The sequence below is a fragment of the Hipposideros armiger genome, unplaced genomic scaffold, assembly GCF_001890085.2.
Source record: "Hipposideros armiger isolate ML-2016 unplaced genomic scaffold, ASM189008v1 scaffold_63, whole genome shotgun sequence".
NCBI lineage: Eukaryota > Metazoa > Chordata > Mammalia > Chiroptera > Hipposideridae > Hipposideros > Hipposideros armiger.
In genome coordinates, this window is record NW_017731413.1 from 1,932,837 (window position 1) to 1,958,479 (window position 25,643).

Sequence of the window (25,643 nt, forward strand, 5' to 3'; positions counted from 1 at the left end):
TATTCTCTTAGAAAAATGATATTTGAAGAAAAAAGATAAAGGTAGATGTTAATTTTAGGTGACAGAAAATTAGACATTTGTACTTTTCTGTTTCTTAGAATTCTCAACAAAAGGTATTTATAAATCAAATTACTTGGAGAATTACTCTAATGATATGAACAAAAACTACATATATCTTGGTAATATTATTTTAAATTTTGTCTTCTTCATGGTTACTATATCTTATGATTCTGAAAAAAAAAATCACATATATTTAATTAACATCATTTAAAATTTTACCTTCCTCATTGTCACTGTATCTGTCAGAGTCATTACTTCCATTCTGTCTTGTATTTTCTGCTGAAGAAGAAATTGTTGGCAAAGGAGTAGAAGATCTTGATTCTGTTCCTTGTTCCCTCAGTTTCAACAGCTTTTTCTCATATAGCTTCCTGGTTGTTCCTGTTAAGGCAGAACTCACTTTAGTACTTTAGTGCTTATATCACCTTATTTAAGATAGAACTCAGACATTATCTTTAGCAACATTAAAGTGTAACTTTCGGGCCAGCGGAATGGCACGTTGGTTGGGAGTTGGCTGGGACACCAGCTCTGAACAGCAGGGTCCCGGTTCGGATCCCACATGGGCCAGTGACACTGCGCCCTCTATAGCTAAGATGGTGAACAACAGCTCGACCTGGAGCTCGGCTGCCGTGAGCCGCCTGAGATGGCATAGGCTGCAGTAGGCTACCGTTGAGTGGCAGGCAGCCAGCGTGAGCAGACATCCAATGGCAGGCGAGCGGCTGCCTCACCGGGGAAGAGCCNTGTCCTCCACAACTAGACTGAAGAACAAAAGGACAGCAACTTGTCTGTTCCCCTTCCCCGATTCCCCAATAAAATCTTAAAAAACAAAACAAAAAAAACTATATATTAAATTCTTTTATAAAAAGGTGTTTTTCTGGTGTTTTAATACATAATTACAATAATGTTTCTTTTATACCAAGTACTACATAGTAGATTGATATGTCTTACTAGATCACCTACTGAAGAACTATGTACAACTGAGTATTTTGGACTTTATTTTCTCCAATACTAAATAACAGTACTTGCTTTTACAGAAAAAATTGTTTTTATTAACAGATTGCACTCCTCTGAATTACTATGATTAAAACCCCACAACTCTAAGAGATTAATACGCCTATAAACAACCATTCAGTTATGGGAAAAGTCCTACAAATGACATTTTAAAAAATTAAATATATTTGACATGATGTTGGTCAGAGGGTACAAAATTTCAGTTATGCAAGATGAGTATGTTCTGGAAATAGATGTATAACATAGGTCATAGCTAATAATATTGTATTATATACTTGAAATTTGTTAAGAAGGTAGATCTTAAGTGCTCTCACCACACACACAAAAGAAAACTGAAAACTGTTAGGTGGTGGATATGTTAATTATCTTGATTATGGCAATTATTTCACACTTTTATGTATATCAAAACATCAAGTTGTACACCTTAAATATATACAACTCTTGTCAATTATACCTCAATATAGCTGGGGAAAAAAATGAACAGGTGGTATACCAACATGTAATTTAATTTATGTTGATAATAATACACATTTTTTGGCATCTCCCTTTTGCAATTTTAAATGAAATTTAAAATTAAAATGGGTATCAAAGGTCTGCTGGTAATTATATTAATAGGCTTACTATCATCTATTTAGAAGCTGTGTATTAAATAAAAGTATTTAGACAACATTCTAAGTCCTTGTTTCCATCTACGCCTATAGGAAAAAACAGACTGACAAATCTCTAGTGTTCAAACTTTTATGCAATTCAGAAGATCAAAATAGTACATAGACTTTGCTTATCTTGAGGTTATTGCCAAGACCCTCCAAAATTAAGGCATAATCAGCCTTGTAAAATGACCAAAAGTAACCAAATGATGGAAATTCAGCTCTTTTTAGTTTGTTCCTTTAGGATATCATTCTTGAATTCCAATCAAGCCAAGACTTTTAAAAGCATACTTTTAATAACTGAAAATGGGTACTATACCGAGAACTGAGTAACTTGAGTTATAGGAACAAGTCTATCACTAACTTACTTATCTGAATGAATTTGAACAGCTGTGTTACCTCAGATTACCCTCAAGTCACATATAAGACACCCACATGTCTCACCAGGTAGTGTGATATGAGCACCATATGAAACCATCCCAACAACAGAGGTAATCTTGGAGATTATCTAGTTCAATTCTCACATTTTATTTCCCTCGTTTATTGTTAAGAAAACTGAGGTCTTGGTCATATAAATGGTTAAAGACAGACTGGCCTTGAGAACCCAAATGTAACTGCTAGGCAAGAGGGAAAAAGAATGGGGTACTGCTTCATAGAAAAGATATTTGATATTTTATCATCTTACCCACAATAGGACCAGGATTCACTCCATATTTCACAAGCTGATCCAGAAGGTCTTCATTAGTGAGCTCTGTTACATCTACATCATCTTTATCTTCTTGTCTGGGTTTATCAGTTTTCTTTGTGGCTTTCTGTAAATAAAGTCCAGTTATCATTTCCACATGAATTTAAAAAATTAATTTACTATGTAAGTAACACTGTATTCAGTAAACATGCAAATTCACCTTTAAGTTGATTTATAATTATATTAAACCCTGGCAATTTGATTAAATTAAAAGCAATTCATTGTTTGGAGATATTTCCTAAGTTTGGTTATAATTATACAAACCTAATAGGCAAGCAAGTAACTCAAATTTTAAAGATATTACTGTTAAAATAGTTAAGTTTTGGCTAACCTGTCTAAAGAGGAGGTGATAACATAAAAAATTAAAATGAGCAAAGACTGGATTTAAACTTTCATTCATATAAGTGTAAATACAATTTACTACTGGCTTCTTCTGATAATATTTAAAGTTTTAATTAACCTAGGAGTTTAAGACCTTACCATAAAGGTTTATACTTAGATATGTATAAAAAAATGATTTCCTTTAAGGGCCGGCCAAGTGGCTCAGTTGGTTAAGAGCACAAGCTCTGAGCAACAGGGTCACCGGTTTGATTCCCACATGGGCCAGAGAGCTGCGCCCGAGCTGAGCTGCCAACAGGACAATAAGGTTGCCGGTTTGACTCCCACATGGGATGGTGGGTGACGCCCACCCGCAACTAAGCTTGAACAATGCACCTTGAGCTGAGCAGCCGTGAGTTGCCGGCAGGCAGCCGGATGGCGACTGGACTTCAGAGCCGAGCTAGCTGCGCCTTCCACAACTAAGACTGAAGGACAACAACTTGGCTGTTCCCCTTCCCCAATAAAAATCTTTAACAACAAAAAAAAGATTTCCTTTAAACAAGCAATTATAATTTAAGAAGCCCAAATGAATCTTCTCTCAAAACGCAGTGACCGTTAGTAGCCAGTTTTTGACCCATAAAGTCAGATATATCTCCTCTGATACAGCTTTGTTGCCATTCTTAGTTCAATATGACCTTTTTATTAAGAATATAGTAGTGCCCTCTTCTTATCCAAGGGGTTATGGCCTAAGGCCCCCAACGGATGTGTGAAACTGTGGATAGTGCTACCCTACATATACTATATTTTTAGCTATACATACATACCTATGATAAAGTTTACAAATTCGGCACAGTAAGAGATTAACAATAACTAATAATAAAATAGAACACCTATAACAATATACTGTAATGAAAGTCCTGGGTAGGACAGAGCTGGACAGTGCAAGATTTTGTCACATTACTCAGAACAACACACAATTTAAAACTCATGAATTGTTTATTTCTGAAATTTTAAATTTAATATTTACAGTTTGGTTGACTGAAGGTAACTGAAATCACGGATAAGGGGGAACACTACTATAGTTAAAAGAACATGAAACAAGCTTTGAGAGTAAAGCAATGGCAGTTATCTACTAGAAAAAACTATATAAAATTGCAAGGTTAAACAGGAGTAAGGAGCAGAAGTATGGGTACCTTTCAGGGCTGTGGCAAATAGCTCTACAAATGACTCTGAACACTGAACATAACTGGCTGTTTAGATAATGGCCATAAATATCAAAGCCAATTTAGGCCCAAAGTACTATTTAAGGAAGAAGAGTCAATACTAGCAATATTTTATGCAAAATGGGAAAAATCATCAAGTTGTATGGACTGTTCACTTTGCAGTGATGCCTGGGGGGAAATCAGGCATTATTTGACCATGCATTAAAATTTGTTTAACCAAATAAAAATTTGAAAGTTCATCAGAAAAGATTACGAGAAATTATTTTTTAAAGATACATGCTAATAAGAATGCCAATTAAAGAGAAATCTTTAATAAAAATATGGCTGTGAAAAGTTAGTGATGGTACTTTCAAAAGGCTTTATTAAACATATTGCACTGATCTAAGATGGACAGGCTCAAATCCTGAAGCAACCCACACACCTTGCTATCAAAACAGTTGCTTATAGAGTCTAAGAGTTCTATATATTGGGTTGTCGGAAAAGTCATGACGTATTTTTTTGTTGTTGTTGAAAAAATGCGTCATGACTTTTCTGACAACCCAATACTAAAGTCTTAGATTCTTTAGAGAAAAGACTTCTTTAATCAAAAAGACCTAATCCCAATGTAAGTGAAATACTTGAATTTTCCAAAACGTGAGGACAGGTTGGAAAGAAAAACTCAACTGAAAATTCAATCAGGTACACATTACTTGTAGATAATCCCTTCCACCAGAAGAATGTTCAATCAAACTCTAATTATCAACCAAACATCCAGGAATTTCAACTTCTTGCAACAGTTTGAGGTTTTCAAGAAACCTTTCTTTGGCACTCACCACGTTCAACCTACTTTGCATTAGTTATTTGTAAAAATACTTTATCTTCTCTAGATGGTGAACTCCTTGAGCAATAGTCCCTAAGTCTGGTTTGTTATCAAAACCTCAAAACTTTTGGAAAAGTTACCTCTATTTGAAAAAGTCTTATCCCATTCTGAGTCCTACTGTTGGGTCTGAGAATCTGTATTTTAATGTGTATCTCAGGGAATTTTGGATGCAGCGTTTAAGAAGATGGCAGTGGGCCGGCCGAGTGGCTCAGGTGGTTAAGAGCTTGTTCAAGAGTGCGAGCTCTGAGCAACAGGGTCGCCAGTTCGATTCACAGCCCAAGCTGAACTGCTGCTGAGCTGCCAACAGGTGGCAGGATGGCTCAGCTAAAAAAAAAAAAAAAGATGGCAGAAAGCAAGAACTATGTCATATTCATATTTGTGTCCCAAGCACCTAAAATAAAGAGTGCCTGACACAGGAAAGGGCACCCAACAGATGTTTTGTTGAATGAATAAATGAATGAAAGTGCCATCTGGGGAGGGAAAAGCCACTTATTTTTAAAAATCCATTTCTTATTAATAACAAAGGCTTATCAAATCGAAGCAGGAAACCAACTCTCTTATGTTTTCATAAAACATAATGAAAAACTACAGCTGCACCAAGTAATCTTACAAGGTCAATAAATTGGAATAAAGTAAGTCAAATAGAGCCGGGGTTCATAACAAGCTACTTGATTTTATTTTTAATTTGTAGGGAGAAAAGTCCCAGCAAAGTAATGCCATTTTGTGAAATATCCAATTTAATAGGAATAAAAATTGGGTGACAAGTAGTGTGGCACACATAATTATCAAGCTAGCAGTTTAAATAAGGAACCATTAATTTTACTGATTCCTGCCTCCATAAAGCTGTTCCTTTAAGTAAATCATGTAATCTTACTTTCATTCAGTTAAAAATACTCAGTACCTACCATTTCCCCATGTGTAAGACGCACCCTTTTTTGAAAAATTTGGGGTCTAAAAACTGGGTGTGTCTTATACAGTGGTTGCATGAGCGCAAAAAACAAGCGCGAAAAAAGCAGGAAATGCAAGTAAAAATAATCTACCACCACTGTGTGAGACGCACCCAGTTTTTAGACCCAAATTTTTTTTAAAAGGGTGTGTCTTATACATGGGGAAATACGGTACTTATGTGCCAGACACTGCTCTCCAGTTTATTCCCAACTACCAGATGATATCTTATATTTTTCAACTTTAAAATTCAACAGTTACATGATACCACCTATGGCCTACTCTTTTTTAATCTCTACCATTAGTAGCAAAGATGAAGTATAACAATAATTATTGTTACAAAATACATTCTAGTGAGCCCTTATTACTTACCAAATTGTATTCTAAGTGTCTTATATGTATTAACTTAACAATCCTAAAAATCCTATGAGATAGCTGCTAATATCCCCATTTTACAAGAGAGAAAACTGAAGTCAAAAGCTGCACAGCTAACTCAGGCAATCTGCATCCTATGCTATATAGTAACATCTGAACAGACTTTATGTACACATCACTTTTACAAATTACCTCTTCCAATTCTGAAGAATGTATTATGGTTAACACTGTACTGATTTGGCACTAAAAACAAAAAAGCACTAGACACTTTCACAGATGCAAATGCAACCTACCGTAATCCTCATCTAATTAAGTAGCTATTAGAGTATTCCTATTTTCCAAATGAAAATTGAGCAGTTGATAGGCACTTTTCATTTTTCAAGGCCAATAAGGGGGAGACCTGGAATTTGAATCTATAACCGATTCAGAAGCCTGGGCACTTAATACCTTACTGTAGAGTATGACGGCCAATTCCTAATTAACATTTACATCACTAACATTAACTTTTTCTGTTTTTGTTCCATGCCTTTAAATATTTCCTGTTAAGAATTTATAATCCATAAGATCAGACCACGCAAGAATGTTTTGCTCCACTGGATTCCAAAAAGCTACACTGCTTTGCACCTTGGAAGGAAAAGGCAGAGATTGCCAACTCTGTAAATGTTTATTTTGTGTTGATAATCTAGATAATCTCAACATCTAAAATTACTGGTATCACCAAGACATATAACATAAAAAGCTCAGAAATAAGAAAACTAAAAACCAAAACCAAAATTTGAATATGCAAACTATTTTTTGGCATATTATACCAAATGAATTTAAGAGACCATGACAATGACTGAAATGAAACTCTCCTTTAATTAAAAGCATTCCTCAGGCTGGCCAAGTGGCTCGTTGGTTAAGAGTTGGCTTCGGAGGGCGAGCTCTGAGCAGAGGGGCCACCAGTTCTGATCCCATATGGGACAGTGACGCTGCCCTCTCCAGCTAAGATGGTGAACAACAGCTCAACCTGGAGCTGGGCTGCCGTGAGTCACCGGTGATAGCGTAGGCTGCAGGGGGTCTGCAGCGGGCTGCCTTAAACTACCGTGAGCGGCCAACAGCTGGCTGTTAGCTGCCCTGAGCAGCCCTGAGCAGCTGTCCAATGGCCGGCAACTGATCTGCCTCGGCCAGGAAGAGCGCAATGATCACAATACCAACATGGGCCAGTGAAGCAACGTCCTCCACAACTAGACTGAAGAACAAAAGGAGAACAACTTGTCTGTTCCCCTTCCCCGATTGCCCAACACTGTTCCCTCCCCCAACTCCCCAATAAAATCTTTAAAAACAAAAAAGAACACTGCTTAGAAACCTATGTTTAAATAGAAGGTATATGCTATGCCTTGGGCGGAATCCACATTAATATTTGATTTTGTTTTAAAATGTCAAAAACTCACCCACCTAAAAATTTTGCCTTATCTGCAACTTTCAAACATAATTTGGCTTTCTCCTAGGTTATAAATACTGGGGTTTTTTTTAAAGATTTTAATTGGGAAAGGGGAACAGACAGGTAGACAAATTGCTGTTTTTGTTCCTCAGTCTAGTTCAGTGGAGGACTTCGCTTCACTGGCCCTTGTTGGTATGATCATTGTGCTCTTCCCAGATGAGGCAGATCAGTCGCCGGTCATTGGTTGGCTGCTCACACCAACTCCCGGCAGCTCACAACAGCTTCCTGCAGCTCACACTGGCTGCCAGCCACTCACGTAGCTCATGGCAGCCCACTGCAGCCTATGCTGTCGCCGGCGATTCACAGCAGCCCAGCCCCAGGTCAAGCTGTTGTTCATCATCTTAGCTGTAGAGGGCAGTGTCACTGGCCCTCAATGTGGAATCCGAGCCACAGCCCTGCTGCTCAGAGCTGGCGCTCCCAAGCAAGCTCTTAACCAGCTGAGCCACTCAGCCGGCCCTATAAATACTCTTTAAGAAATGTGAATATACAGTTATTATACATGGTACTAACAATGACTAGAATATAAAATATTGTATACATAAAAGGAATGTTCCACAGAGAATTTTATTATAAATGCCTTAGGTTCTTTTCTTGTAAAGTCAAGATATTTTTCCTATGTCTGATAAAATGCTTCTCACACTCCTAAGTTAAATTATAACTCACCTTTTACTTAATGTGCTTTAAAACAGAAAATGATGCTACTGACCGACTTTTAACTCTTTCAAATTGTTGACACCATTGAGCCTAGCCAAGGGTACACATTTTTGAGTTTTAAACACTCATGGTAGAGAAGTCTTTAATCTATGGCTATGAAATAGTATTTCTCTATATGTATCCAAATATTTAATGAGATTTTAAAGGGCTTAGCATGCCACTGGACATAGTACATTCTCTTAAAAGGTTAATTCCTTTCACTCAGAGCTTATTTGCATAGTGCTAAACATCTTGGATGACATGGGGAATTTGTTGAGATGAGTAATAAACACAATCAATTATACAAGAAAACCCATTAAATTATTATGGTGGTGGGTGGGGTCTGCAGAAATCCATATCCAGTAGTCAAGAGCAGATGGTAGAAACTAAAAACATTGAATAACCGATTTAAAATTTTAAATTTTTACATTCAGGTCTTCTTACAACCCAAAGAACACTGGATAGATTGGGACATACTTTTAAAAAGTTGCTGCAGGAAAAAGATCAAAACCCAAATGGATGTTTCCATCGAAAATGAAATCAACATCAAAATAAATAAGAATGAATAATCCTATTATAAACATACAACCAAATACTTTCACGGCTCAAGAATAAAATGTGTGCACAGAAGACCAATACAGGTTTCTAAAGATGTTTTTTCAAGTGTGCTAATTTAAATGGAAAATATTTCACTTTCAATAAACCTTTACTGAAACATATAGTTTGAATATTACTTTTTCAAGAGGGATTTGGGGAAAAACAAGGGCTATGCTTTACTTCAAAAGTAAATTTCTATTTATTATGGAGGAGTCAAGTGGCTTTATTTTTTTATATTTGTAAACATTTATTTTCTTGACCTGAAAGAGGCTTGCATCAGCACTTGTAAATTACACAAAAATTGAAAAAAAGGTTTCTTGTTCATAAGTGCAATGAATCTTTGCTGTCCATGACCCACTGGGAACAATGAAAACAAATTTTAAACCACTTAAAAAGTTTCCAGCACTCATCAAATGTATTTCCTCAGGTGACAAAAAACACAAAAGAAGGGGAGGGGAATGCAAATAAGTGTCAGTTATTAGAGGGACATCAAGTGGCTTGCTCTAAGTCCACAAAAAAACAAGACATCAGAAACAATAAGGTGCGGGTGGCCTTTTATTTACTGAGCAAATATTTATTTGGCACTACTATGTGCCAGACACCAACTTAAACCGTAAGATTTTCAATTCGCTAAAGCCTGGGCTAAGATTTAATTAAATTTATATGTGTCTATTACATCGTTCATTTCCACCTAGGTAGTCCAGAAAGCATATCAGGTAGATTTTTTAAAACTAAAGTTAAACAACATAACTTTGAAAGAAGCAGTATTTTTTGTTTTTGAGTTATACTAGTAATCAGTAGCAACAAGTCCAAACTCTACATTCAGTGTTTTACAAAGCATTCATTGTACGTTACACCAAATCACTTTTTACTACACTTTGTTAGGATTTGAAGTCTGGTAACTAGGCAGATTCATAGCAGTAAAATAGCATATAGAAACCCACAGAACAAAACAATACAAAACAAAACAAAAAACTATTCTCAAACAAAATACATATTTGTTGGAGCCAATTTGAGATTTATCCGGGATTAGATATTCCAAATTGCGATACGGACATATAAAAATGTCATGAAATAAACAATTCTCCTGATTCTGAAGCTTTTCCCTTCCTCATGCAAAATTTACCAAAAAGGAAAAATATCCAAAAACCCAAGCCTCTAGTAAGTAGAATTTTCAAACATTTGAGCATCTATGAAAACCGCTTAATGGTGTATTTTTAAATGCTTCTTTTAATTTGTTACAAAGCTGACCCATCAAAAGATGTCCTGTTGTGGAAAAGAGTAACGCAAACAAGAAAAACATAAACGGTTCAAAAAGCCCTCCAGATTGGGGGGGGGGGAACCCATAAAAAGGCGGGAATTTATTTCAAATTTTGGTTAGAAATTAGTATGCACAAATTGCCCTCCAGGGAGCGCTCTGAGACTCGGTTACCAGTCATTTCGGTTAAGAAAGCGGGAAAACGCTCCAATGTAACCTATAGCAGTTTCGGGCTGACTCCTCTTTAGAGCTTTCAAAAAGGGCACGAAGTCCCAGTCCGAATATCCACTCCTGGCAGCCGCAGCTCAAGGAACACCCAACCACCCGCGCGAGCCCGTCACCCACGCTTAACCTCAGAGCACACGCCAACTTCACACCTCCCAGACACACACGGCGAAGCCGCCAGCCCTGCGTCCCCAACTTTGGGACTCTCCTCTCTCCAGCGCCCTCCCCTGCAAGCCCGCGACGAAGGACCCGAATCCAGCGTCCGCCGACCCAGAGGCCAGCCATCTAGTGCGGCGCGGGGACAACCCCACCGCCGAGGAGGCCCGAGGGGGCGCCAAGGAGGGAGGGCTGCGAGCGCGCGGGGAGCGACAACCGCTAAACGCCCGCCTTTGTGACCCCGGCCGAGCGTCCTTACCCTGCCGACGCTGGCTCGGCTGCGGCCCGCGGCGGCGGCCCCGGAGCCGAGGACCGGGGTGGGCTCGCGCTCCTCGTCGCTGGAGAAGTCCGGGGGCCCCTTGCTGTTGGCGCCGGCGGCGAGCGGCAGCCGGTTGCGCGCCGTGAGGTGCTGCAGGTACAGCTGCACGTACACGTCTTTGCGTTGCTCCCCGGCCGGCAGCGTCACATTGTTGGCCACCAACTCACTCTTTAACTTCTCTTTCGTCAGGACTGAGGGGTCTTCCAGAAACTCCGGCATCTCGGCGACGTATCCCCTTCCCCGCAACCCTCACACCCGCCGCTCACGCCGGCGCGCTCGCTCCTCGCCCGGGGGGGGCCTCGCTGCCGCCTCCGAGCCTCCGGGCTCCCAGCCGGGAGCAACACCGCGGAGCAAAAAAAAAAAAGAAAAAGAAAAAACGCACACAAAGCAAAGCAAAAAAAAAGCAAACGCTGGACACAAAAGCCCCCGTAGCCGAACTACGGACCAAGTGCAGCCAAGATAGGAGCCCGCACCAACCCCAGCCCACACACTACAGCCAAGGAGAGCAGCCTGCTTCGCCCACGCCCCAAGAACACGCGCCGCCATTGGCCGGCGGCGGGAGGAAGCGCGACGGCGATTGGCGGGACGCCTCGCGCGGGTTCCATTAGCCGCGGCGCCCTGCGAGAGGTTGTAGAAACGCAGTTTAAAAGCCTCTCGGGCGGGATCCCCGGCGCCGGCCCGTTTCTGTTACCCTATTCTCCACCCTTCCCCTTAGACGCTGATAAGGGACAAGTCGTACTGCTTTTGTGCGCGATTTCCTCTCCCTCCCTGCTTAAGAAGCAGCCTTCCTCCCCGGGGTCGATCGCCTACGAACGGGCCAAGTTGCACACCAGCTACGAGGATCCGCGCTGGGCCTTTCTCAATCTCAGGACACTGATCCACCGAAGAATAGCCGCAGCCTTTCCTTCCCCAAATGCTAGCCCTGAAAGGAAGGAAAACAAGCGAGGCGTGTTTGTAGGCACTCATCTTCCTTAATTTGATTTACTTTCGGGGGAGGGAAGGGGAGAGCCGGCATTTAAAGCCCCGTCTCTGCTTGTGAACGCTTCTTTTGTTCCCGAAATTGAGGAAAAGCCGGACCTCTCGACTACTGGGCACTTTAAAGTGCCCTTGAATTTGCGACGAAATTGTATTGTCAAATGTTCCGCTTGCTTCTTACCCTAAAGGTTGAGGGCATTTCTAAATTACTTCATTTGAACAGCTAGTTAGGGCTCAACTGAATTTTTGTTGAGAGCTTTCCCTGGGTTAGATTTCTCCACCTGTAAGTAAGTATCTTGCCATAATTTATTCAAACCTAATGTTTAATGATACAACAAAATGAAAGGAAACATTTAGGAATGCCTGGATGAGCAACTAAAGATGACATACATACTGGATTTTAATCATACGGGAAATCCTGCGTCCTGTAATTAGTCCAGGAACCCTAATCAAATCTATGTTACTGATTGAAATTAAAACCTTGTAGAGTTTCAGAAATTTACTACAATTAAAATGTCTTCCTGAAACAAATATTATTGATGATAAAAATTTATATTTTTTAATAATTTATGTTTCAAGACGTTTTCTTCCAGGAAAGGAGAGGCAGACCTTGGATTTAGAGTGTCTTAATCATTATTTCCCCAGATTCTGACCTTCAAACTATACTTTATAATCTCCTTAAAAATAATTTTTTAAATTTTATCTGATTTCTGCGTGGCTAAGTTCGAGTAAATTTGTGAGTTTTTTTCTTTTCCCGAGAAAATTTAAAACAAACGCCTTCACTAAAAATGTTACCTATGAATTAAGCCATTTTATTTTGTTCAAATTGAGGAGACATATTTCTTTTAATGATGGATTACTTTCCTAGAGGCAATTTTATATATTAATTCTTTTCTAAAAATCTCAGAATTTACATATATTTAAGCAAAGTATTAAGCTCAGTAATACAAATTAAAAATAGTATTTTAGTTAGCAAGTTGTTTTGTAGATGTTTGAGGCTGCCTTATATAAGTTACCTCATCCTCCCCAACCCTCAGCTTCGCTGAACACATAGGCCAGTGTCTTTATCTTCAGAGGGGAACTAAGCAGACTGGCAAAGGACCATGATTTTGCAGTGACTGGTAACCTCACAAATGTAATTAATGCGTGTGTGATGGTCCCAATCTGCAGTGTGCCTGACACAGTTCAGTTATTTCTTCCAGAATAGTCTCAAATTATAATAGGCAGAGCAACAAAGTCCTGATCATAATCTCTGCAAGTTATCCTATTAAATCATTACCTTGGTAGTTGAAGATTTTGGCATTGGCTTAACTGTAGTAATAGTTTTTAAAAGATAGATTTCACTACTCTAACTGAAAAGGGTCAGAATTACCAGGGCTAGATTTGATCTGACTGGAAGTGTTTCCAGGCTCTGACAGCTGCCCTATGGTCTTAAGATACCTGGGCAGCTAGGTCCCTGAAGTGGACCCGTAGAGGAGGTGCCATCGACTGACCCTTGAAGATAATATTCTTCTACCTTAATGTGATGTGAGTAGAGTACAACACAAGAGTCACAGAGCCACCTAAGTGAGTCATCCCATGCTGCATGGGAACTGCTTTTGTCATAGGGCCTTTGCACTAGAAATTTTCCCAGCAGTATAATACTTAAAGAGACAATAATTCATCCCACTTTTACCACAAGCAAAAAAAAATCACGTATAGAGTTTGAAAGTTATTTCAAGTAGAGACAGTACTAGCCCTACAGGCCAACATTAAAGGTAATTCACAAAGAACTGCATTCTAGATGCCTGAAATACATGTTCCCTGAGCAAAAACATCTTTTTATTCTCCTTTTCTTATCCCAGAGGTAACTTGCAGATTACACATTTCTTAGGAGACATGGTTGATGTCAGAAGTTATCAGTGAGGTTGCCTTTCTACTTTATCCACAAAATCATGAGTTATCAAATTCAGACTTGCTATCATTATAGATGCACCCAGGTATATCCCTAGCACCACCATTCTTAGTCATGAAGGTAATTTTTTTCTTTTGACTCTCCTGTAGATCTCCAAAGTAGAGGCTATTTTTTTCTTATACTCTATGAACCTTAAGGCAAAGAAGTTGGGTCTAAAGAGCTTATGTGGTCTCTTTGTTCCTGATTACTACTTCCAAACCATTTCTTTTCTTTCCTCCTTCAAAAACATATGAAGTTCGCAGTTCATATCATCTGGCTAAATCACTCTTTACCACCTACCTCCTGGCCACTCTCTCTCAGAAATTGTAGACTGTTGCTCCTTGCTCTGGGTTTTCCTCACCATCCCTCTAGTCTACATTGTGTGTGAATTCAACAATATTATAGATGACCCATGTAATACTAACACTTGACCTCTTAGATCTTTGACCTCTTCATCTCCAACAACTTATTCCTCTATTCTCTCATCCATCCACTCCAGTTGTTAAGACTGAATCTTGTCATCAATAACTGTTTTACCTTCTAAATCTCAATTTCAGGCATCCCAATTGTCAATCACTAGCCTTTTCCCTCTGCTCATTTTTTGTACTCTCACTGACTTAATTCAGATCTCCAATCTATTAACCCCAACACTTTCAAAACAATCTATTATCATGCTTCTGCCATCATATAATCGTTTCCAACTCACCTGACTTAGATTTCCTGATCAATTCTTATAATCGCTATTTTGCAAAGGGGTTCAACTCTCTTATCCCAATGTCTATCTTTCTTACTTGGAAGAACCTCAGCCTTGCTTGGACCTAACCCTGCTGGAACAAATTTTCTCATTGCTTGCAACCAAGTAGCAAATATTCCTGGAGAAAAATCATTCAACAGGGCTGATTGGTTTTAATTCAAGACCTCAGGCCTCATAGGTGCCCTCAACACTGGCTGGGAAAGCTATTCATCCAATGGATTATTCACTTTCGCTTCTCTCCATAAATCACTCTTCTCCATAAATCACATCCCTTTCCCCCACCATCCCCTATTTTCAGCTAGTGACTCCTTCACATTTCGAAAACAAAAGCCATGGGGAATGCCTCAACTTCAGGGTCAAATCTGTACCCATTTTCTCTTGCCTCTATCATTTTTGTTCCAGTGGAAAAGGTGTCCTATGGGAGTGAATTTTACCACTTGTTCTCTGACTCTCATCCTTCTCTCTTTCTCAAAGAGTTGATTCTTTCAATCATCTGTGAAATTTCTGTATTAAAATAAAGATTAGACTTTCATTTTGTGTTACATTCATCCAATAAAAAAGTTTCTTTACTATCTTTTATGTTGAAACAGCTGTTAGGTTTTTTAAAAAAAATCTTTAAAATGTTACAGCATTGACACCTAAAACCTTGGGAAGCAGTGGAAAGATATTTCTATGCAAGGCTACAGCTAAAAAACAAAAAAATGATGCAATAGCTTTGTCAGAAAACATTTTCAAAACTTTTTTTTTTCTAAATCACTTGGATAATTGCCTCCATTTTCCTTTTTGAAGTTCTTAATGTTATTAGCATACAGCTGGCTTTTTTGTCTTTCATTATCAAAATATTACATGTAAAACTAACATTAGTTTTATTTTGCATAGGCCTTGGTTTTGAATTTAAGGGTGTCACCTCAAAACAGAGAAGATGAAATACAACATGGTCATAAAAATCATGTTCTTGAAATTCATTTAATATTAAGAAAAATGTTCACAATACAGCATTTAGTAAAAAACAAACAGAACCATATTAGGGTGAGATCTCAGTTCTATAAAGAACTGAAGTGAGTACTGATATGCGTTTATTTAAAAATATATATAAGGGCTGGCCGAGTGGCTCAGTTGGTTAAGAGCTCACTCAAGAGTTTGAGCTCTGAGCAACAGTGGTTTGATGCCCGGCCCGAGCTGAGCAGCTGCTGAGCTGCCAACAGGTAGCAGGATGGCTCAGCTAAAAAAAACAAAACAAAAACAAAAACAAAAAATATATATACAAAAATAAAAGACTAAATGAATATAGACCAAAATATTTGTAGTAATTTCCTCTACGTAGTGGGGCACAGGTGATTTTTATTTCATCCATATGTTTTTGTATATTTTCCAAGATTTCTACAAGAAACACAATTGGCTTATCAGAATCCAGAGTTTGTCACTTTTGCATTTTCAAAGGCTCCATTTTATCAGTTCATCCAGAGTACTTCAGTCTAAGGTAAACTGATTAAAAAATATTCTCAGAAAAGAAAGCTAGTTTAGGGCCGGCCGAATAGCTCGTTGGTTAAGAGTTGGCTTGGGAGCTTGAGCGCTGAGCAGCAGGGCCGCCGGTTTGGATCCCACATGAGCCAGTGACACTGCGCCCTCTATAGCTAAGATGGTGAACAACAGCTCAACCTGGAGCTGGGCTGCCTTGAGTTGCTGGCGATGGTGTAGGCTGCAGTGGGGCTGCAGTGAGCTGCCATAAGCTTCCGTGAGTGGCTGGTAGCCAGCATAAGCAGCTGTTCAATGGCCAGCAACTGATCTGCCTCAGCCAGGAAGAACGCAATGATCACAATACCAACATGGGCCAGTGAAGCAATGTCCTCCACAACTAGACTGAAGAGCAAAAGGGCAGCAACTTGTCTATACCCCTTCCCTGATTCCCCAACACTGTTCCCTCCCCCAGTTCCCCAATAAAAAAAAAATCTTAAAAAAAAAAGAAAGCTAATTTATTAAACAGGTGAAATAAATGTTCAGAGCATTCTGTACTAGTGGATAAATCCACATGGAAGAATGATAGACTGGAAAATTTTTGGTGAAAAAGAACAAAACCAGAGAGCTATTTATCAGGATTTGGTAATTCAAACACAGATCTATTCCAGAGACTCTTTCCTCCCATCATTCCTATATAATGAGGATAGACGTTTAAGTTATTCCCCTCCCCCAATTCCCCAATAAAATCTTAAAAAAAATAAAATCAAATAATAAAGTGTTGGATTTTAGGTCATTTCAAAGTTATAGCAAGTCAGCAAATGGGCCATACTAAGAAACTATAGATGTCCCAGCTTTGGAAAAGAAGCTGGAACCTGTGAAGTGATAGTTTTAGAGCTATAGCAGTATTAATAATCACACACACACACACACACACACACACACAGAGATTAGAAACCATTTTTACATATTTTATCTTATTTGATTCTCTTAACAACCCTATGAGTTAAGTGGGGTCTCCAGTCTGGTCTTGCTGTGTATAGGTAGGCCAGGGGTTCTCAAACATTAGCTTGCATCAGAATCCCCTGGAAGGCCTGGTTAAAACTCAGGTTGCTAGGCCCCACCCCCAGCTTTCTGAGTCTTTAGGTCTAGGGTGGGGCCTGAAAATTTGTGTTTCTAACTTGTTCTCAAGTCTGTTCTGGAAACAACTGCTCTAGGCCATTTTTAACATTCTTTGTAAAGCCAGAGCTGACCCTGTCACATTCTTAAATAATAGCTCAGCTTTGCCCTCAGAATAAAACCTGAATTAGAATGGTACCCAAGGTCCTGAGTGTTCTCACTACTGTTTACCCCTACAGCTTTCTCTCTCTCTTCCTCTCCAGCCTGACTGGAGAACCAGCAATTCTCCAAAGAAGCTGAAACGAAGGGACCTTATGACTTTGATTACATTTAGTTTTAAATTCTAGCTCTAGAAATCATATCCCTCTCTATACACCCCTCAGAGACCTACCTCCCACCCCCCAACACACACACACACACACACACACACACACACACACACACACACACACACACACTTAATCGGCAGCCCCTGAGGCAGCAGCAGATAGTAGCCCTAATTGAACTAATGGTCATATTGTCAGGACCTCTGGCAGGGTAAAGATAGTATCTTGATCTAAGTTAGGTTTCAGTTCCTGAGCCCTAAGGTGGAATGACCCTGTGGATACTTTCCCATGAGACTGGACAGAGGGACTCCAGAAAAGCCCACAGAGCTGTCCTCAAGACCCGAAGAAATGATTCATTACCCTTACCTCACCTCTGACCAACCAGCTCCGAGCACGACTCTGAACCCCTAACCCACAGTGTCTTGTGATTTTGTTCCATATAACATATAACTTACATGTCACTGGGGAGCCAGGTCTTTGAGCGCTAGCTCACCTGTGTCTCTGGGCTTGGCGCCATTTCCTTAAATAAACTTTTACTTTCTTTTCTGTAAACTCCTGTTCATGTCTCCTTTGGCTTTGATGCATACAGGCCAAACGAACCCCTTGATTGCGGTAACAAAGTTGCATTACTTTACTAGGGCTGCCATAACAAAATGATTAACAAGGTAACAACCTGCCTTGTCTATCTCACAAGAGTATGATTTTGTACAAAGGATATAACATGCTTGGTCCAAGCTAAGGTCAAGTAAGTATTGTTGCAGATATATGCTGTATATGCAAAGGTTGCCAGGGGGAGCAAGAACATCCATGTTTCGGGCTGAATTCTGTCACCCTAAAATTCATATGTTGAAGCCCTAACCCCAGCACCTCAAGATGTGAACGTATTTGGAGATGAGATCTTTTAAGAGGTGGTTAGTTAAAATGAGGCTATTAGAGTGGGCCCTAATCCAATCTGACTGGTGTCCTTATAAGAGGAAGCTTGGACACACAGGGAGACACCAGGGATGTGCCAATACAGAGGAAAGACCATCTGAGGATATAGTGAAAAGGTAGCCATCTATAAGCCAAAGACAGGTCTCGGAAGACTCCAACTCTGCTTTCACCTTGATTTTGGACGTCTAGCCTCCAGAACTGTAAGAAAATAAATTTTCTTTGTTTAAGCCACCCAGTCTGCGGTATTTTGTTTCATTATTTTTCAAAATCCACCTTTATGAGGCCTTGAACTACCCAAGGCAGAGTTAATGTCCCTCATTTAGTACCATCGCACCACTCTATTCATGCTGCTTTCATAGCACTTATCCCAACAAATTATGGTATTTTGTTATTTAACGTATCTGTCTCCTGCTGCTCAAAAACCCCCCATTTTTACTCAGTATACACCCTTTTCGTCAGTGCTTTGGCACAGTATCAGGCTCATGATAATTGGTGGTACATAAATATCTGTTCCAATGGATGATCTAATCTCAATTGAACCAAATAGATGAACAAACTACACAAAGTGAAAATACATTGTCCAGCTATACTGCTATAATAGATTGAATCATAATAAATTAATATTTCATAGTTTTACAACACTGAACAGAAAATCTCAGGGACTTTTACAGAACATATCCAATAAAATTCTAACCACATTAACTTCTCATGCTCTTGCTAATTCATTTTTTGTAGAACAAATATTTGACATATGTCTCTAAGGAACTATTTATTATTAAGAGTTTTGAAGCTGACAAAGGTGAATGAGTAAACTTTGCTCCCTGCTATTAACGAGATCAATACACTAGCTGAGAGTGGCATCTGAGCTGTCACCACTTGCACGAATGGTGAAAATATAAAAGGTGTATTAGTGTATCACTTAAGGTCAACGGCTTCTAGCACATTTTCAACAGTTTGTCTCCACCTTTATTATAAAACATTTAGTAAGGAAGGGGATCTGGAGTCAGTCACCTGGGTTGGAACCCTGGGTGACTCTTGGCAGGTCACTATTTCTGTGTGCCACAGTTTCATCTGTAAAAGCACAATGTTCATCACATATTGTAAGGTTGTTTACAGGGCCTGGCACATGAACTAAAACATGTAAACTATTATAATTTTCAGTTAAAAATTGTGCTCTATTTTACTTGCTTTCAGAAGGCACACAAACGGGTCTAAAACTGTTTTTGGAAAAACAGCTTGCACAGCATATTGTACATTACCTGTGAAGGACCACCGTGGACTAAGATGCCCACTAATGCACAACAGCAATAGCTATAGTTTTATGCATTATGCATGTTAAACAAGAGAAAACTTACTTTCCAAGGCCAAACTGTATAAAAAACATCAGCTTTAAGGCTCTACGATACATGTTGAGCCTTGTCGTTTTGCAGACTAAGGATTACTAGGATAACACTTGAGCGAGGACTATTTAATCCTAAAATTAAAGGCCTTTTTAAAAAATGGCGGGAATACACCCACGTTTATAAGGAGATAGTGTTTAGGGGGGGAAGAAAAAAAACATTATGACCCCGACGTGATTCGAACACGCAGCCTTCTGATCTGGAGTCAGACGCGCTACCGTTGCGCCACGAGGTCCTGCTGGGCTGTGCCTCGCGCAGTTTCTTAGGACTCGAGAAATATGGCTATCTTCCGGGTGCCCACTATTTTTTCTTCCATTTTCTCCTGGCCCCTCCTCCAAGTATATGTGGATTAGAGATTGATTCCTTTAGCACCAAGATTTTCCTGACAGCTGGCCCTCTACCTTGCTTGCGATGGAACTAGTGGAGGTAGCAGAATAGAGTTTCCGTTTAGTTGAATACCCAGGGTAAAAGGAAAACAGTCCTTCCTCTACTAGAGAAAGCGATTTCCGTTTTTACCCTCCCCGTTAGGGGCGGGGACTCCGCCCTTTCTCTCCCCTCCCCCCAGGGTTCGGCGCGCTGAGTTCGTGACCTCCTTCGAGTTGGAATTTGGCAGGGTGCCACTGCGCACGCGCAGAGCTTTGCCAGCCAGCGGCTGGAAGCGATCCCGGAGGCTCCTCTGAACATTTTCTTTCTCTTTCCCTTCCCTTTTTTGCCAACAATAGAAAGCATTTACTCTCTGTGTAGGCTTTTGTTTCACCGTAAGCATAGACATTATTTTGTAAAGACACACAAAATGTATTAGCATACTGTGTACGTCAGCAATGTTCAGTTAAATTACACGGAAAAATAGATAGCGGTTAGTAAAATTTCTCAACCTCCCCGTCGGGGAATTGAACCCCGGTCTCCCGCGTGACAGGCGGGGATACTAACCACTATACTAACGAGGAGCCGATAGCGAGGCGCCTCCTAAATCCTAGTTCAAAGTGAAAGAAGATTTCCGCGCCCACCCCACCCCGTTTCCCTTTCATCTCTTCCGCCCGCCAACCGGAAATGTGAAAACTCTGACGCTTAGGTCGGTTCCCCGCTTATTATCCTCTCTCGGTACCTTCGACTCTGCTTAACGTGAAAAGAATTAGTATACAGGTTTAGTTAGTAAAGAGTAAAAAGCTTTAGAATAAATTGAACAAAATGCGCTTCCAATTTTAGGGATGGTGTATTGTTGAAAATAATTTCCTGGACTGTTTATGTTTTCCGGATGATTTAGGCTTCTGGCTCGAGGTTTCTATTTGTTTTAATAGTGCCCAAGAGTATGTGCGTTGAAGCAGAGCTTTACTTTCACAAATTTATATTTTCATTCTGAAGTGGAAGTTCAAGGATATCATGTAGTTGCCAGATGTTCGGAACAGTGAAGGTTGTCCCACAGTCCAGTGCATCTTCAATTTGTAAGCTTTCCTGACACAAAAAGACTCGTGCGTTTTGACCAGCTGAGGCCAAATGAAATTTTGTTAGCTGATTTTTCCTGTATTTTGGTCTCTTTCCTGAGGTGTCTACAGTTACTTGAATATGACAAATAAACACATAAATTGTTAAATACTAATACATTTAAATAATTCAAAAGAAGGATATGCAGTTTAACCCTATGATTAAACACAGGGGTAGGAAAGTGCACTAATAGAATAATTTCTATCAGCCTGAGCCTTTTCATTAACAGGATCAAGACTGTTCCCAGGGGGACCAGGAGGGCCTCACATGAACTTTAGACATTATCTCTAAGTGATTTCTTAGAGTCACAAACTGATACGATTGAAAGTTTTCATTATAGAAAAGCTTATGAGTCCTAAGGAATCCATTCCTTGTAGTGTACTATGAATTAATACATTTTTGTTGATCATAAGTTACATAGTAGTATTATCCATCAAATGAATGAGATTGTTTAATACAGACATTAAAATATGGCAATTTCTGAGGTCTGCTTTGGCATATTTTTTTCATTCTTAAATGCACCAAAATTCTCAATAAAATTCAATGTCCTGGGGTCTCTTTCTACTTCTGACCCTCCAATAACTTGTGGGATCCAAAGAATACTGTGGTAACTACAGAGGGTGCCAAAAAAATGTATGCACATCTTAAGAAAGGAAAACTGTATTAAAATTGTAATACTCAAGATATACCAATAACAGAAAATGAATACAAGTCACGTTTGACTTCTGCAATTACAAGCAGTGCTCCAAGTGTCAGCATCCAGACACTTCTGATTACAGCAAACTACTGCTTGAGCAATGTTGACCAAAGTGTCCACTTGTATACATTTTTTTGGCACCCTCGGTATTTTCATGTCCTTTTCCTGGTGAGATCAAGGGGACTTGCCCCAGGTCACTAAGTTGTCAAAACTTCAGGGCAGTGGTAACCTAGGTCTCATGAACTGCCTATTGGTCATCCCCCCCACGCCACTACACCCCACCCCCNCCCCCTCTCCCCCCTCCCCCAATACACATGCCATCCATGCTTTAGTAGAAGAGGCTTCATCTTTGTCCGGTCAAGAGAGACACCATCCTCTCCACCTAACCTCTGGTAAAGCTATGTCAGTGTTCACACGTGTGTTTTTGCTGGTCTTTCTTCCTCCCTGGAGAAATGAAGAAGCAGCCTGAGTCAGCAGAGATCATGGAGCAGGGAACCCAACACCTGCTGTCCATCTTCCTAAAATGGAAAGGAAAAGAGGGTTATTAACCTGAACAGGGTAAGAGAGCTGAGAGATTCCTCACTGTCAGCACTGGGAGAGAGAGTAAAGGTTACAAACCTGACTGGCAGTACAGAGAGCACAGAACTCTTTGGAAGTAAATAGCATGATAGCAATCGATGTTATTGAAAGTTTCAAATCTTGCTCTACCTAAATAGCTGTTTGTGTAGCTTATCACAGCTTGCAAAACCATTCACATTCATTTTCTTTTCTCAACAGGCCTGTGAGGTTAATAGGGCAAATGTTTTATTCTTATTTCACAGGCAGATAAAGAAAATGTTGTGCAGAGTCATACAGGTAGGAAGTCATAGAGGCCACAATCACCCAAGACTTGACTGCAAATTTTGTGCAATTTTCACTCTGCTGCACAATTCCTCACACATGTATTTTAACAAGTAAATATGTGTTATGGAGAGAAAAACATTGTTACTAAATATCAACATGTGTCACGCTTATTCCTGTATTAATACTTACTAACCTCTAATACTTAGCAGGCACTACAGTTATTCATTCACTATTGAACCTACCGTATGCCAAACATTGTTTTAGATGCCTGGGGAGGTTTTAATGGATAAATCTTGTTCTTGTGGAGCTAATATCCTAACAGAAGGAAGATAGACAATGAACACTAAATATAATAAGTGAATATGCTAGATGGCGAAAGAGTGGAAATAGAAAAAAATAGCATGGTAAGGGGCTTTGGAGAGTGGCAAGTTAAATGCAATGGATGGAGTAGGCCTCATTTTAAGAAGGTAACATTTGAACAGACTTGAAGGAAGTAAGGGATGTAATCATGTAGTTATCTGGGAGGCCCTTGGGGCCTTAGAGCTATTGTAAAGACTGGCTTTTATTCTGAGGGGAAATAAGAAGCTACTATAGGGTTTTGAACAAAGAAGTGACATGGTCTGATTGATGTTTTAAAGAGTTTTTGGCTATATGGTTAAGAGTAGACTGTAGGAGACAAGGGCAGAAGCAGGGGGACCAAAGAGGCCTACTGCATTAATGCACGTGGGAGATGATGATGGTTCAGGCTAGAGTGGGAGTGGTGGAGAATTTAAGAAGTGCTGATATATTTGAAGGCAGAGCCAATACAATTTTCTTATAGAGTGAATGTGGAGTGTGAAAGTAAAAGAGCAATCAAAGATGCTTCCAAAATTTTTGGCCTGAGCAACTGGAGGGATAGCGTTGCCATCAGCTGAAGTGGAGAAGAATTAATGCACAACTTCAGAGGATACCTACCATCCATATTGATAGTCCACGTGAAGGGCACAACTGGAGAGGAGGCAGAGCACCATTCACATAGATATTGTGTGGATAGCGCTCCTTGGAATTGTGCAACACGGCAGCTCTGCATGTCCAGCAGTATTTTGGAGGATAATAAGCATTTCCGTTTTGGATGTGTTAAGGTTGAGACATTGAGTAAGCAAGTGAATGAATATAATGCTTGAGTACTCTGTGTAGGCCAAACCAAGCGCTGGCTCCTGGGAGGTACAGTGATGAGCAAAGACAGACCCTGATCACAAGGGGCTTTCATTTTAGTGGAGGAGACACATATCACTAATCAAAAGACAACAATAACAACAACAAAGGTAAATTACAACTATGACAGTTACTAAGAAGATTAGGGAAGAGCTTTCTAGCTAGATGGAACTAGATGTGCAAAGGTTACAGGAACTAAGGAAACATGATGAGTAACAGGAGTTGAAAGAAGACTGAAGTGGCTAGGGAGAGAGAGGAGCATCATGGGAGAGATGAAGCTGGAAGGCCAATGGAAATAGGATAATGCAGGGACTCTCAGGCTGTTTTAAGAACTTTTTATTTTTTTTGGCCTCTTATTCATTGTAATTTATTTATTTATGTATATATTTATATATTATTTTTAGGGTTTATTGAGGTATAACTTAAAAATTTTTTTTACACTTTAACATTCAATATTATTTTATAATTTCAGGAGTATGGAATAGTGGTTAGATACTTACATAATTCAAGAGGTGATCCCCCTGACTATTCTAGTCCCCACCTGGCACTATGCACAGTTACTACCATATTATTGACTATATTCTCTATGCTTTATTTTACATCCCCATGATTATTTTGTAAGGACCAATTGTACTTCTTAATCACTTTCACTTTACCTTTTTCACCCAGACCCCCAACCCTCCTCCTATCTAGCACTCCAATAAATCTAGTACCCATCTGACACCATACATAATTATTACAATATTTTTTACTATATCCCTTATGCTATATCCTACATCCTCATGACTACTATGTAACAACCAATTTGTATTTTTTTTTTTAGCTGAGCCATCCTGCTACCTGTTGACAGCTCAGCAGCGGCTCAGCTCGGGCTGGACTCGAACCGCTGTTGCTCAGAGCTCGCACTCTTGAGCGAGCTCTTAACCAACTGAGCCAGTTATTGCCATTTTATTATTCATATTTTTTATCTTATTTTTCTTTTCATTTTAAAGAAGTCCCTCTAAAATTCCTTGTAATACCAGTTTAGGGGTAATGAACTCTTTTAGCTTTTTCTTGTCTGGGAAGCTCTTTATCTTTCCTTGGATTCTAAATGATAGCTTGCTGGGTAGAGAAATCTTGATTGTAGGTCCTTACTTTTCATCACTTTGGATATTTCATGCTAATTCCTTCTGGCCTGCAAAGTTTCTGTTAAGAAATCAGCTGATAGTCTTATGATAGCTCCCTTGTAAGTAACTAACTGCTTTTCCCTTCCTGCTTTTAAGATTCTGTCTTTGTTTTTACCTTTGGAATTTTAATTATGATGTGTTGCTGGTGCTGGCCTTAGGGCTGCTCAGCCAGAGGTACAGGACACGCCCAAGCCAGGTGCTGCTTGTTTGGGTTTTGTGAACATTTGAGAGATTTTATGAAAGTCTGAAGCATGAGCTAAGACAGGTTGTTTGTACAGAAAAGCCACTGGAAGCAGCTTGGGTTTGCCTGAAAGTTGGGTGAGGCAGGGTCTCTGTTAATCACTAGGGCGGGGCAGACAAAAGGTGATGGCTGGTTTGATGGAGACTCAGACATGGCAGCTGCCTGCATCTGCACGCAGGGAGGGGGAGGGCTCAACAAAGAAAAAAATGGCCTC

The 25,643-nt window shown here is 39.7% G+C and overlaps 1 protein-coding gene and 2 non-coding genes across 10 annotated transcripts in view; all 3 read right to left on the reverse strand.

The window, feature by feature from the left end:
• TMPO (thymopoietin) overlaps nt 1–11,393 on the reverse strand; it is a 28,605-nt gene extending 17,212 nt beyond the window's left edge. For 5 of the 8 annotated variants that reach the window (XM_019641693.1, XM_019641690.1, XM_019641691.1 and 2 more), the window contains exons 1-3: nt 10,852–11,302; nt 2,401–2,527; nt 280–438 (exon numbers count right to left, since the gene is read on the reverse strand). In XM_019641693.1, the coding sequence (XP_019497238.1) occupies nt 280–438; nt 2,401–2,527; nt 10,852–11,130 (565 nt within the window). In that variant the 5' untranslated portion in view covers nt 11,131–11,302. Of the gene's footprint in view, nt 1–279; nt 439–2,400; nt 2,528–10,851 lie in introns of all 8 variants that reach the window. The other 3 variants (XM_019641688.1, XM_019641694.1, XM_019641685.1) reach the window with 3 other exon arrangements.
• Nucleotides 11,394–19,969: 8,576 nt separating this feature from the next.
• On the reverse strand, nt 19,970–20,041 carry TRNAW-CCA (transfer RNA tryptophan (anticodon CCA)). The gene has a single exon. It is a non-coding gene; the product is annotated as a tRNA-Trp (tRNA).
• Nucleotides 20,042–20,681: 640 nt separating this feature from the next.
• TRNAD-GUC (transfer RNA aspartic acid (anticodon GUC)) lies at nt 20,682–20,753 on the reverse strand. Its single transcript has one exon. It is a non-coding gene; the product is annotated as a tRNA-Asp (tRNA).
• Nucleotides 20,754–25,643: the final 4,890 nt, after the last annotated feature.